Genomic DNA, 13993 nt, shown 5'->3' with positions numbered 1-13993 from the left:
TACTATTCCAGGCAAAACTGGATGCAGTTGGGACTGTGCCGCTATTTATAGACATGACTGTAAAAGGCTGACCTAGTTTGCACATGGTTACAAAGTACAAAGTTAACAGTTTCACGTAACTCGCCCCCAAAGCCCTACAATCCGGTGATCGACCTTTCTGTGTGGTAAATCCCATTTTAGAGTAGTTTTTAGTCATTTGACTTCGTTTATTAGGAAATCAGAGTGGGAGGGGATGGACAGGACCCCCCTCCTTCAGTTTTGCACTGATGTAAAAATAAGTTCTGGGCAGATTCAAGTTTCCAAGCCAAAGCTTAACTGCATCTTATAAATGCCAGAAAATGTTACTGCCGGGGGCAGAACAGCTGATTGATGGGACTGTGAGTAATCTCGCTCGGAATCCACACCAGCTCCGAGCAAGGGAAGTCTGGGCAGGACTTTCCGTTGCTTGGGTATTTTTTAAAGCTAATGATAGGTGTTATTTTCTTGTTTTCAGACTGCCACGAGTTTCAAAATGTACTTGGAAAACTGGAATATTCAGACATCTACGTGGCTGAAATGGTAAGGGACACAAGAGCTACTTGATTGCTCCTGGCAGGGATGCGCTTAGGGGCTTCCTAGGTGAGCAGCAGCTGCTGCCGTCCAGTCATGCAGCTGCTGACCGCAATGTAGTCTGACACTTTGACATTAACGTGCACATCTTGTAAATAAAAGAAGTAGGCACAGTGGCTTGAGAAGACCCTCTGTCTGAGCCCATTGTATCCCATAATGCTCACCACTCTGTTCCACACACTTGTTTATTTCTTCTGGCAATCCTGTGAGACGTCATTAGTTGTATTACCCCATTTAGTAGCCATGGAAAGTGAAAGGGAGGGGCTACATGACATGCCCAAAGTCACAGAGTTTTGAGTGACAGACACAGGGCCAAAGGTCAGTTCCAAGAACCAGACCTTTGGCCTCTGGGATGTATGGCCTGATACCCAGGAGAGTCTAGATTTTAGATCTTAAGAAGTCAGTGTGAATGTCAAATCCCTGATGAGAGCTGCTACTGTGCCCAGCCCAAGGTGATTAAGACTGAAAAATGTTAGAGATAAAAGTTTTCACTCATGCAAAATGACACAAAGAATTTTTTTTAAAAATGCATGTGCCTAGTCCTCATGTTAAAAAGAAATCTTACTGAGAATAGAGTTCTAATCCTGTATTTTTAATCTCAGTTATATTTCTTTTTTTCTAATGAAAAGGGAAATGGCCCCCTGAATCTGAACGTATATCAGTTGTGGTGGCTCAGGTCTTTGATCCCAGGCTTGGGGAGTCAGAGACAGGCAGATCTTTGATTTCAAGACCAGCCTGGTCTACAGAGCCATCTCCAGCACAGCCAGGGCTATACAGAGAAACCATGTCTTAAAAAATTAATGATGATAATGATAATAATAATAATAATAATAATAATAATAACAACTTTAAAAATCAGTTACTTTTTAACCGTTGGTGATGAATCCATGCTAATTGCTTGAATTTTCTGCTTCACTTCCTATTAGGACACTCTGACTTTTTACAGTGTATATTGGCCACCTTTGACTGTGATTGGCAATGCATAGACTTGAGTTTTAGAGAGAAAGCCCCTGTCACTTCCTATCAGTTATTTTAATCAATAAGATCTCAAGTGAATCAGCTAACTTTTCTAGCTTCTCACAGTGTAGTTCCCACATTGAGCATCGACATCCGAGAACATGAAGCAGCAAAGGTCCCCATATTGAAGCCTTTGATGCATGATGTCGTATGTGGAAAATTTCACCTCTGACCTCACAGGACAGACAGCAGTCAGAACATCCATGCTGCGGCATTGGGTGAAGCTGCATTCCAGCTGTGTATGGAAAGTGTTCATGAAATACAAATGAGCTTTGTGTTTTAGAGTTGGGTCTCATTCCCAAGATAATTTATGCAGTTGCAAACATCTGAATTCTGTAAAAAAAAAAAAAAAAAGAAAGAAAGAAAGAAAGAAAAGAAGAAAAGAAAAGAAAAGAAGAAAAGAAAAGAAGAAAAAAGAAAAGAAAAGAAAAGAAAAGAAAAGAAAAGAAAAGAAAAGAAAAGAAAAGAAAAGAAAAGAAAAGAGGTCTGATATTGAAAAGGCCTGTCTCAGGCATTTGGGGTAAGGGCTGCTCAGTGTCTATCCTGGTCATTTAAAATCTGACAGGCTTTGAGCAGTTCCTCTAACTAGCACACTAATTTCTCCCTGGAGTTCCAAGATGAAAATGTCCATTAGTCAGATGGCATAAGGGCATGTTGGAAAGATGAATTAATGTTGGCTAAATGAAGATAATTTCAAAAGATGCACATATGGAGTCCAGGTGTTTTAATGCCGTTGACACTCTTATCAGTACCCTTAGTGGATGCTCCCTTTGGTGGAACCTGCATCTATGAGGCAGGAACTTGTGTTGAGTTGAACGAGACCACCCAGACCTTTGTGATAATAGCCCATGTGATAGGGTCCAGACCAATTAGTCTAATGAGGTTATGACTTATAGTGGAGCCAGGGAGTGCATGTCTGATAGTGCTCAAAGATGCCAGAGAAGCACAGGCTGCCTAGATTTCATCGCAAGCTCCTGCTAAGAGTCAGGCAGGCATCTTTCAGAATGGATCTAAGGACTTCCGTAGGGTCTGCCCGAAGGGATGCAAGTGTCCCTGGAATTGTGCAGTGTTTTCACCACGGGTTGGTGGTCCTTCCTCTCTTCACAGTGTGTGCTATGAGCGGGTTCCCTGGTACCCCACAGTGCTCACCTTCCTCCTGTCTGCTCTGTGGCACGGCGTCTACCCTGGATACTACTTCACATTCCTAACTGGAGTCCCTGTCACACTGGCAGCCAGAGCGGTAAGCTTCCTTCAGGTTTTGGGTCTCTTAGCAACGTGGTGTGTGTGTGTGTGTGTGTGTGTGTGTGTGTGTGTGTGTGTGATGGTTGTTGTTGCTCTGGTGAGTTGGAGCTGTGGGGTTGCTGGGAGTGGCTTTTTGATACCGAGTGCTAACTTCCTCCCTGTATGCTACTTTTGTTTTCTTGGAATAGTATTTGGGGAAAAAAAATCATATAATATGTAAAAAGTTGTCTTATTGCAAAAGTACTTCTATGTATAAGGACTTGTCTTTGTAAAAGTGGTTAACTGATTCACTTGCAGAGAGTAAAACAGTAAGAATTTTATGAGCAACAAATGACTCCCTTGAGAAATGGAGACACTTTTAATCATTGCAGACGGAATGTGCATATAAAGATGATCAGGTTTATTAATTAGTGGAGGCTTTACCAGACTTCAGTTCGCTCCTACCCTGCTTCATATCGCACTTCATTATGCTAAGTTGAGAAGTAATTGGCCATGGCTCTGGCAGTCAGTGAGGTTGCAGCCTGAGGAACTGAGTCTACTGGCGACAGGTCCACCATCATCTGTCTGATGCAATCAAAGCATCAAATTATTTGTGTGAAGTATAGGCTTCTGTACTTGATTTAATTTTGTTCTTTGACCATGGTTATGGGCTTTCTTGTTTCAATGACATGAGTTGTGCTATAATGTAAATTTTGTTATTTATTCCTTTTGTGTGAGGTAGGTGTATGGTGCGATGCGGGTTGGCGAGTATGTAGGTGTGCTTGTGTGTGTGTGTGTGTGTAGAACAGAAGACAGCCTTGGATATCATTTCTCAGACAGCACCCACTATCGTTTTTCCTTTCGAGACAAATCTCTCATTGGCCTGGAACTGGCTGCTGGTGAGCTTCCAGGGGTCTGCCTGTTCCCACTTAGCTGGTGACAGCACAAAAGTGGATGTCACTAGGCCTGGGTTTTTTGCCTTGTTTTTATTTGTTGTTGCTTTTTGTTTATTTTAAAGTGGGTTCTGGGTATTCAGTTCACAGCTGGATTATCTCCCAAGCACTTGCTCTTTACCAAGGCTGTCTTCTATGGGTATCCCAGCAGCCCTGCCACATGCCAATCAGTGTAGGTATCCAGACATCACAGTGAATAAATAAGTCAAGAGCTCTCCCCTGAATGTCCCTCTTCTACTTAGACAAAGTATATCAGATTCTGCCTGTGAACAAGGTAGAAAGTTGCTGTTCAGACTAATTTTAAAAATTCAAAAAAATTAAAATACATATTTGAACATGAGAAGCAGGAAAGAGCTTTTATTTGTTCTTCTTATATATATCAACTTGGATTCTGAAACAAAACCGAAGAACAGATTGTCAGAACAAACTACAAAATAAAGGTCAGCGCTTTGCTCTGTTGATGTATTCAGCGTATCGTTCCTTAAAATATCTATACCCCAGTGGCCTCTGCTGGCACAAGCTTTGATTTATGTAGATTTGTCTATTGCAGCCTTGGAAACAGTTTTTCAGAAGGAAGTTAGTGAGCAAGTGGCAAGAGAGGGATTGGTGGAGCAGAGTTTCCAAGTTTTTTTCTAGCCAGAGAATGAACTCAGCGGTCATGAAAGTCTTGGCTTCTGGAGGTTACTTCCTTAGCTATTAAAATTTCATAGCTGCTGCACAGCATTTCTGAGTGGATGGAGCTTAGAGTATCCTTGAGGACGTGAGAGCAGGTGAAAAGAATTATTGTTGGTGGTGGGGGATTTGTTTGTTATCATGAAACAGAATTGCATGTAGCTCAGGCTATCCCAGATTCCAAAAAAAAAAAAAAAGTATTCAAAACATGTATCCAAAAATGTATGTATCCAAAAATGTATGTATCCAAAAATGTATGTATCCAAAACATGTATGTATCAAAAACATGTATGTATCAAAAATATGTATCTAAAATGACTCTGAGCTTCTGATCCTCCTGCCCCCACCTCTGGATCACACTGGATTGCTGGAATCATAGCCCTATGCCATTGTGCCTGGTTTTAAGAGGCACTGGGGACTGATTCCAGAGTTTTGTGTGTCACAGACAAGTACTTACCAACTAGACACATCCCATCATAGGGTTTTATTGGTGTGAAGAGACACCTTGACTAAGGCAACTCTTATAAAGAACAACATTTAATTGGGACTATCTTACAGTTTCAGAGGTTCAGTCCATTTTAATCATAGCAGGAAGGATGGCAGCATCCAGGCAGGCAGATATGGCACTGGAGGAGCTGAGCTACATCTTGTTCTGAAGGCAAACAAGAGAAGACTGGCAAAACCTACTCCCACAGTGACATACTTCCTCCAACAAGGCCCCACCTACCCTAACAAGGCCACACCTCCTAATAGTACCACTCCTTGGGCCAAGCATATTCTAATCACCACATATTCCCAGCCTAAGAAAGGTTTTTGCTTTGCCAGGCAGTGCTAGTCATTTGCTAGAAGACTCAACAGACACGATCTGTATAAAGCATTTGCACAGATACCTGCATAGTAAGCACCCAGTAAATAGCAGTTGCTTTCAGTTCTGGTGACAATTGACACTTGCACTACTATAGCCATGGAAATATAACAGAGTACAGAGTATGCACCGCACAACTGTAACAGCAAGACAAGGGCCTGGCAGGCAAGCTAAGTCTCCCCCAATTACCATAAATTACATTGAAGATTAATATTTATGTGCATGGCCAAAAATCTATAACAGATTACACCAAAAAATCTCAAATAGACTAAAGAAATACGCTAGTGCCATTAAGAATATAAATGTAGATACATATAAATAGAAAAGGTTTTGGAAGGCTCTAGGACATGTTCTTAAACTCTGTGTTTGTGTGTGTGTGGGGGGAGGAATGGTTAAAAAGGATACCATATAGTATATATGTTGTGTTATTACATATATACATGTATATATATATATATGTAATAAAAAAAGGGATGGAAGGGTTTTTTTTTGGTTGAAAGTACAATTCAAAGAGTCGGTCATGCTCTTCAGCCTGTGTCTTCCCTTGTGACTGAGTGGAAGTTAATTCAGTTCTCACTCCTGCCTCCTACCTCTGCCTTCCTGGTTTGCAGGTGAGGAAGAACTACAGACACCACTTCCTCTCTTCCAAAGCTCGAAAGATTGCCTATGACGTGGTGACCTGGGCTGTCACTCAGTTGACTGTCTCTTACACGGCGGCGCCCTTCGTCATGTTGGCAGTCGAGCCAACCATCAGTTTATACAAGTAAGTCTCCTTGGTCCTCAGCTGTTGCCTGACTTACCTTTTCTTGACTTCAGGATTGGTAAATGGAACCGATGGACTGAGGGATTCTGCTAAGAACAGTTAAACACAACTTGACTCTGAACGTGCCCGTAGAAGCCTTAAGAGGCAGTGACTGTCCCAAAGATGCCAACACATGAGCACTGGTACCTGTGATGATGCTTTCAAGTATCATTGCCAATGTGTGAAAGGCTCTAGAAGTGCATTTGGAAGAGGTAGATATAAAACACAAGCACAGAGGATTCTCTGGACAGGGTGGTGAACGTACATCTGTAATCCCAGCACTTGCGAATAGAGGCAGGAGGATCTTCAGCTTGAGACTATCTATTCTTCCAGCCATATTTTGGCTGGGCTTGGTGGCCAACAAGCCCAAGCCATCATCCTAACTCTGCCCCTGTGTCCTTCCCCTGAAACCTACACTAGTACTCAGAATACTGACACATTTGGCCATACCCACATGCCCAGATTTTTTTAAAAAATAAATTTTCTGGGGATCTCAGCTCAAGTCCTCATCATTGTATACACCCAACCCTCTCTCCAGCTCCGACTCACTCTTAAGAGAGCTATTAAATCTAACAAAGGGAAATTCAAATGCCACAGCCGTTTACAGAAGGTGACTATAGCTGCCTTTCAGATCTGTAGCTTATTTGTGGATAAGTTTAGTGGCCAGCAGTGAAGCAGTGAAGGACAGCTATATACAAACTCATTTCTCAGATGGACTCCATCTTTCACTTACATTTCTGATATGGTGTGTGTGAGAAAACCAAAAGTTACAAAAGAGAAAGAAAAAGAAACCTATGAAATCGTTTGAAACACCAATACTCATTCACGCACTTATTTTTAAGCAATGCTCTTTTAAATTCAATATGTGAGGATGTTAGAATTTTCCCCAGGGTAGCTCAGTCAATAAAGCACTTGACTTGAAAGCTTAGGACCTGAGTTCGATCTCTAGCACCCACATGAGAAGCCGGATGTGGCAGTGCAGCTGTAATCCCAGCGCTGGGGAGGCAGAGACAGCAGGATCCCTGGGGCTTGCTGGCTAGTGCAGCCTAACTGGAGAGTACCAGGCCAACCAATGAAAGACTCTGTCTCAGAGGAAATGAGCAGTGTTTTTGAACAACAGCTGAGCTCTGGCTTCCACATACAGATGCACAGATAAGCTTCAAACGAAGCAAGCACATGCACACATTAAAAAAAGAAGATGGTTTAGAATTTATAAATAGCTTTTGTAGATAGCCAGTTCTTTGAGAACAGACGCTGTTTATATCTAGAGTCCCAAAGTCAGTATTGAGTATGTTCAATAAATGGTAGCTAACTTGAGACTTTGCATAATCGAAAGATGGAATATTCCATAAAGTTTTAGAGGAGCTATGGACTGTCAGGAAAGGCCACTAAACCTTACAAGGACACTGAAGTTTGCTTTTCTTGATTGTGTACTGGGATTTAATTAACATAATGGCCACATATCCCATGGGAAATGAGCCAGAGTAAAAGAACAAAGTATCTTAGGTGTGTTCACCTAAGAGTCGGAGTTTCCTGCCATCTTGACTCTAACCTCTGAGAATCCAGTCTATGTCCAGGATTTCCCTTAAGAGGCCCCCTTAAATTGCAGTGTTTCTTACACACAAGTTAGGCAGTCACTTTATTATTATTCCTTTATTATTCAAATAGCAGTTCATTGTACACAGTTGACCCTCTGATCCATGAGCTGAGAGTATTTTTAAGATGCTGTGGGGTCTGTGTTGATGTCTCTCATGACTTTCCTTGAAAGACATAAACATCTGCTCCCCAGATAGAAAAGAAGCTGACAGATCAAAGAAAGACTCTCAAGTCCAGATGGGGAAAATGAATTTATTGGATTATTTACAAAACCATCAATATTTTGCATGCTGGCTTCACCAGTGAGAAGCAAACCCCTCTTCAGTTTTGTGCATCGTATATACTCCATGCATGGAGGGAGGGGTGACTGGAATCTCAGGGAAGCATCATGTGACACCCGCTTCCTCTCCAGGAGAGATACAAATAGCCTCCCTTATCCTTCCCTTGGCTTTGTTTTCTCTTGTATAGTTCAGTTTATCCACTGTCATGACTGTGGTCCAGGGTCTTCTGTGGGTTACTTCCTGCTTGAAGATGGGGCTGCACCCGTGAGCCCACAGGAAACTGGTTCTATGGTGGAACATGCACGGAGCTTTCGTCTCGCTGTTTTTCTCTAGACATTTACAGTATATTTGATTTTCTAAGTATGCCACAGGTGATTAAAAGAATAGGAAAGGCTTCTATAGATTATATGCAAGTACTGCACCATTTTCTAAGGACATGGGGGGTCTGGAGATTTAGCATGAGCAGATGTCCTGGGACTGGTCCCCTTGTGGGTACCAAAGGACCACTGTGCCTTTCCTGTTGCTGTTCTCCCAGGGGACAGGGCGGAAACTCATGCTCTCTTGGAAATCGCAGTTTAACACTTTTTGTTTTCAGTGCTAAGAATTAAAGACAGGCTCCATCCATGACAACATGCTCTCCACCACTCAGCTGTATCCTGGCCCTGTGCTTCTGCCATCGTAAGCAGTTAGTGTTTAAGGGACAAAAGAGCAAGTGACGAGACGGCGGTGCTTTTGACTGCTCCTAAACATTTTTAGGGAGCCATTCCTCTCGCCAACGGTAGAGGAGCTCAGGCTAGATCCGAGATATTTGGCCTGGTCATTACTGAGGAGTGGATCCTTTGCCTTTGACCTGTTTTTTCTTTAGATTTTAGAGAACATTGCACTGATTGGGGACACAGGGCAACAGCTCAGTGACAAATGCTTCCCTAACACACAGAAGTCCTAGGTCCAGTCCTTACCATCCAGAGAAAGGAAGGAGAGAGAGACAGAGACAGAGACAGAGAGACAGAGACAGAGAGAGGGGGGCACAGGTGAGCAGGTGATGTTTCAGTAAAGTAACTTACATAGCTACAAAGCAAGGAAAGGGAAAGTCAAAGAGACAATGAAAATGTTGTTTTCTTTCACCAGACATCTTGGGAACAGGTACCTGTAAACACTAACCAGGACTTTAAGATTTTAAGAAATCAATTCAAAACAGATAGCTTGGTGTAGCGGCTTGCATCTTTAATCTCAGTAATGTGGAGAGGCAGAGCCAGTCAGATCTCTATGTGAGTTTGAGGGCAGGGTTGAGGGAGTAGGATTAAAGTATTAATTTAGCCTTCCCAGTAGATCTGGAACAGTTATGCTAACAAACGCAATTTCTATTTACATGTATATATTAGCAGGCTGTGCCCAGTGTTTACCTAGCATTTATATTGTGGCAGTGGCACCCCAACCCATCTTAAGAGTAAAATTTGGTTCTTGTTTAGGTTGGATGAAAGCTATTTCCAAGGCTCTAAAAGGAGTTTTCAAAATCGAGATCCTGGGCCAGTAAAATGGCTCAGCCACTAAAAGCACTTGGTGTGCAAGTCTGACAGCCTGAGTTCAATCCCTGGAACCCGTGCTAGAAGGAGCACACTGACTCCTAAAAGTTATCCTCTGACCACACATGCGCTATGGCGCCTCTTTACAAGCCTCTCCAATGAGTCATAGAATTAGAGCTTTTAGTAAATCAGGATCCTTCCCGTTCCTGAGGTAGATGAGAGCTCCTCAACCTGGAGAAACAGGTGGGAGATCAGGCTGTGCCTGTGCTTAGAGGACAGAGCGAACTCCCATGTGCTCTGACCCCCGGCTTTTGATCAGCTGGAATGTTTGGCTTCCCACAGTTAATTCTCTTGGTCTGATCATGTCAGTGGGACGGTGCTATGTCTGCCTCACCCAGCTTTGTGGTTTCATACATCCCTGGCCTGCTTGCCCACCAGAGCCAGGAGTGAGAGAGTCGTTGGGAATCGATGCTTCTGCTGCCATTGAGCACGGCCTCCTCTCATCCCACTGAAGATGATGTCATATGTGTTTTCTGTTCACGTTCTTCTTTGAAAGACAACTCTTGTGTTTTTACTTCTAGGTCCGTGTTCTTTTTTTTACACATCATATGTCTGCTGATAATCCTTTTTCTGCCAATCAAACCACGCCAGCCTCAAAGGCAGTCTCAGAGTCCAAATTCTGTAAAGAAGAAGGCAGACTGATACCCACAGAGAAACGATGAACAAGAGAGTTGCGGGACATTGGGAAGACATAACGGACAGGCTCAAGGGTTCTCCAGTGACTCAGAGGAGATGTTTACATGTATTTTTTTTCGCTGCAGGGAATATTTTTATGTCTTTTTTTTTGTACCATTAAATCACCATGTCTAGCTTTGTCTGCATTCTTTACAGGGCCTTTCAGAAACAGCGTAGACAAGAGGCCACCGGGTAGGCCTTCTGAAATCATTTGCACCTACTGAAATCTGGAAGTATGATTCCAGCCGTTGCCTCTGGCACTTAGGAGGTGTCTGCTGAGATGACTTGTCTGGAGTTTTGAAATCAGAACATTCCCAGGCATGAATTTTTTTTTCTCTTGGCAACTCCAGACCCTGGGATGTGCAACTTATTAGGCTGTGGACACAACTCTTATGCTCAAAAGCCCTTGGAGGAAAGAGATTGTGGAGGGGAGTTTTCAGGATATAGGAGAAAAAAAAAACCTCCAGGAACTGGGAAGAATAGCCCCTGAATGCTTGAATGGATCGATGCGCCCCCAAACCAGCTACATTATCACCCCCAACCCCGCCAGGAATGTATTCCCTTTTTTTCCTTCTGAATTGAACCAAGATTAGACATCAGAAAGCTGCCTGCATGCCCCAGGAGCTGGGGAGCGGGTGGGGGCTACTGGTTTCCATTTCCCGTGCTTGAATCCGATTGACTTCTATTGACCCTGAGAAGGCACCCAGATACCAGCACACCGTCCAAAGGCGGCCAAATGTCTTTTCAAGAAATAGCTGCATTCACCATGCAGAGGCTCCCTTTCGTCTCTGCATATCACGCGAGTGTCGATGATCACGGCCAACGTGTAGACACCTGGTAATGTCTGTAACGGGCTACAGCCAGCTTTATTTTAGGTGATCTGTCATGTCAGGAAGCTGCAGGCGAACGACAGTGCTCTACTCTGTCTTTGTTATGAATGTGCTGTAGCTCCTTCGGGGAATTTCTACTGGATAAAATAGTCTATGTGAAAGAAGGAAATATAATATTTAAAATGTGGAAGATAATAATAATGATGATGATAATAATAATAATAAAATATGCGCTTCAATGATGTGCCTCAATCAAATGGCCTGGAAGGTGAAATTTTGTTCTGAACAATTGATTTAAAAAAAATTAGTTTCTCACTGAATAAATAATATATTTCTATTTTAAGAAATGATTCCTCATAAAAATTATTTTTGTTTGTATCAAGACGTGTGTATTTTCACAAATGCATGCTGAGCTGAAGTTTTCGTTGTTTTAAGTTCTAGCACGTGGTCAGTACTTACCATGTAAGTCAGGAATGGAGATCGACTTCTTTACCCGATTTCTTATCTCCGTCCACAGCTCTGTAGGTATGGCTTATTCCTCCACAGAGGAAGGCAATGTGGATTAGACATTTTAGTGGTCCTGTGTTGCAGAACTATTGATACAACTGAGACTTAAGGCCAAGGCATTCTTGTGTGAGCTTCTACTATCCATGGGGTTTTCCGTGAGTGTCTTTTCTAGTGTGTCTTAAGATGGTGAAATGAGCAAGTCTTTTAACCAAAACTTATCCAGTCTTGGTGCTACATAGGAGAACAATAGTCCCTCCCGGGGGTACCAGTGTGGGATTGGTTCAAGAGCCACTTGCGGATTCCAGCATCTAATGATGATTAAGTTCCATATGTAAAATGGCAATTTGCAGAAAGAATAAGAATAATCTCCCTTGTATCTTAACTAGTCTGGGGATTGCTTTTGTAATAGCTAATATCGTGTACATTCTGGGTAAGTTGTGGTTAGCCTGTGATGTTTAGGGACAGGAAGAGATTTACCTATACTCTTCAGTGTAGCCATCACCTCATTGGGTACGATGGAAACAGAAACAAACGCGTCAGCAGGAAGCCAGAGGAAGTAGAAGCCAGAGAAGAAAATCTGTGGAAGCTGAAGGAGAGGGGAGGGTACACCAAGCCCTGGGAGGCTGCCTTGCAGGCTTCTGCTGAGGGGCAAGGGGCAGGCTATCCCAGCCTTCTGGATCCTGCATGGTTAAGTAGTATGAACTCAGCACATGAGGCTCACTCAGAGTTAACCAGGAACTCAAGCCTGCCCTAGAACCCAAGAACAGTATTTGTGATTGATCAACAGTTCTCAACCTGTGGGTCCCGAGCCTTCGGGGGTCACATATCAGATATCCTACATATTATATCTACATTCTGATTCCTAACAGCAACAATACAGTCATGAAGCAGCAATGAAATAATTGTATGGTTTGGGGAGGGTGGGGGTGTAGTTGCCACAACATAAGGAACTGTGTTAAAGGTTGCAGCATTAGGAAGCTTGAGAACCACTGTGCTAGAGGATGGGATGTAGGTGCCTGAAATGTCCCCGAGCCTCCAGCAGGGATGTTGTGAGGTACAAACATGAAAAAGCTTTCACACCGAAGAGCATGGTAACAATCAGGATCGACAGGAAGCATGAGCAGGCCGCATGACAGAGATGCTCTTTCGTACCAGGCTTCCCTGTTCTTAAGCATCTCCACTTCTGAGAGAACCTTGGTGACGGGAGGAGATGTGACTGCTGGGCCACCATCTTGTTTCTGTGAGGCTTTTCATAAGCTCTAAAGGGACAGCACCTAGAAGGGGAGATCTGGTTTATAAATCCAGTAGGGAAATCTGTATTGATTGCATTAGATTTCTAGGCTGTCTGAAGTAGAATGTGTGTTTAGTAAAGATGGGTTAGGCGGAGAGTTTTGGGTTAAACTAAATACATTATCTGCTTTTTAAATTGTTATTAAAAAGTGTTATATGTATGAATGATGGCCTGTATGTATGTATATGCACCATGTGTGTGCCTGTTGCCAGGAAAGGGCATAGATTTCCTGGAACTGGAGTCACTGATGGTTGGTGAGTCATAGAAATTAAACCTGGGTCCTCTTTAAGAACAGCAAGTACCCTTAACTGCTGAGAATTCTTCCACCTCTTGGCTCTCTCTCTCTCTCTCTCTCTCTCTCTCTCTCTCTCTCTCTCTCTCTCTCTCTCTCCCTGTCTCTCTCAAGACAAATGTAAAATATTCTCTTTTAATGGTTTGTTTTTGTACTTGCCTTTTTTTAAAAAGACTGATCTCAAACTCAGAGATCCACCTGCCTCTGCTTCCTGAGATCTGGGATTAAAGGCACACACCATCACTGCCAGCCCTGTACTTATTATTTGGCAGTTGAGAGAAGACTTAGGAAATTCAATCTGAGATTCCAACTAGTTAAGAGAGAAGGCAGCAGGGGGTCTTGGAGGAGTTGACATGCATCCCTGGGACTGGTAGGACTCAAGCCATACATTCTTTGAAGTGTCTGGGCAGTGAATAGATGACCTGCTTCTTCACCTCCACTGTACATCTGAACTACGTAAGAGGCTTTAAGAAAACCAGAGCCTTGGTGGTCTAGAAACTTCATCTTTTTCTCTTCCATTGTCTCTGGCACTTGGCATAGTGCCTGCTGTGTAATGAAGATTTAGTAAGTGTTTGTTGAGTGAATGAAGGATTGAATGGATTAGTTTAATGCGTCATTGCTCTTGACAGTTTTGATTGAGCTGTGTTTGCACTGGGAGATGTTTCTGCTTTTCAAAATTAGTTTCTGAGGTAAAGGCCTGTGGTTGCAGAGAACACTGGAAGCATGTTATGTGGGGGAGAGCACTCAAACAATGAGTTTACATAGTCTCAAACTGCCTGTTCCATCCATTCACTAATGA

General features: G+C 42.9%; 1 protein-coding gene across 1 annotated transcript in view; it reads left to right on the top strand.

Annotated features, from left to right (window-relative positions):
• Nucleotides 1-11376, top strand: part of Mboat1 (membrane bound glycerophospholipid O-acyltransferase 1) — a 108367-nt gene extending 96991 nt beyond the window's left edge. Inside the window, exons 10-13 of the mRNA XM_021180393.2 lie at nucleotides 494-558; nucleotides 2734-2866; nucleotides 5949-6100; nucleotides 10121-11376. Coding sequence (XP_021036052.1) covers nucleotides 494-558; nucleotides 2734-2866; nucleotides 5949-6100; nucleotides 10121-10241 — 471 coding nt within the window. The 3' untranslated portion in view covers nucleotides 10242-11376. The remainder of the gene's footprint in view (nucleotides 1-493; nucleotides 559-2733; nucleotides 2867-5948; nucleotides 6101-10120) is intronic.
• Nucleotides 11377-13993: the final 2617 nt, after the last annotated feature.

The sequence above is a fragment of the Mus caroli genome, unplaced genomic scaffold, assembly GCF_978045245.1.
Source record: "Mus caroli unplaced genomic scaffold, Mus_caroli_1 scaffold_15, whole genome shotgun sequence".
NCBI lineage: Eukaryota > Metazoa > Chordata > Mammalia > Rodentia > Muridae > Mus > Mus caroli.
This window is presented reverse-complemented; position numbering and strand designations above follow the sequence as displayed.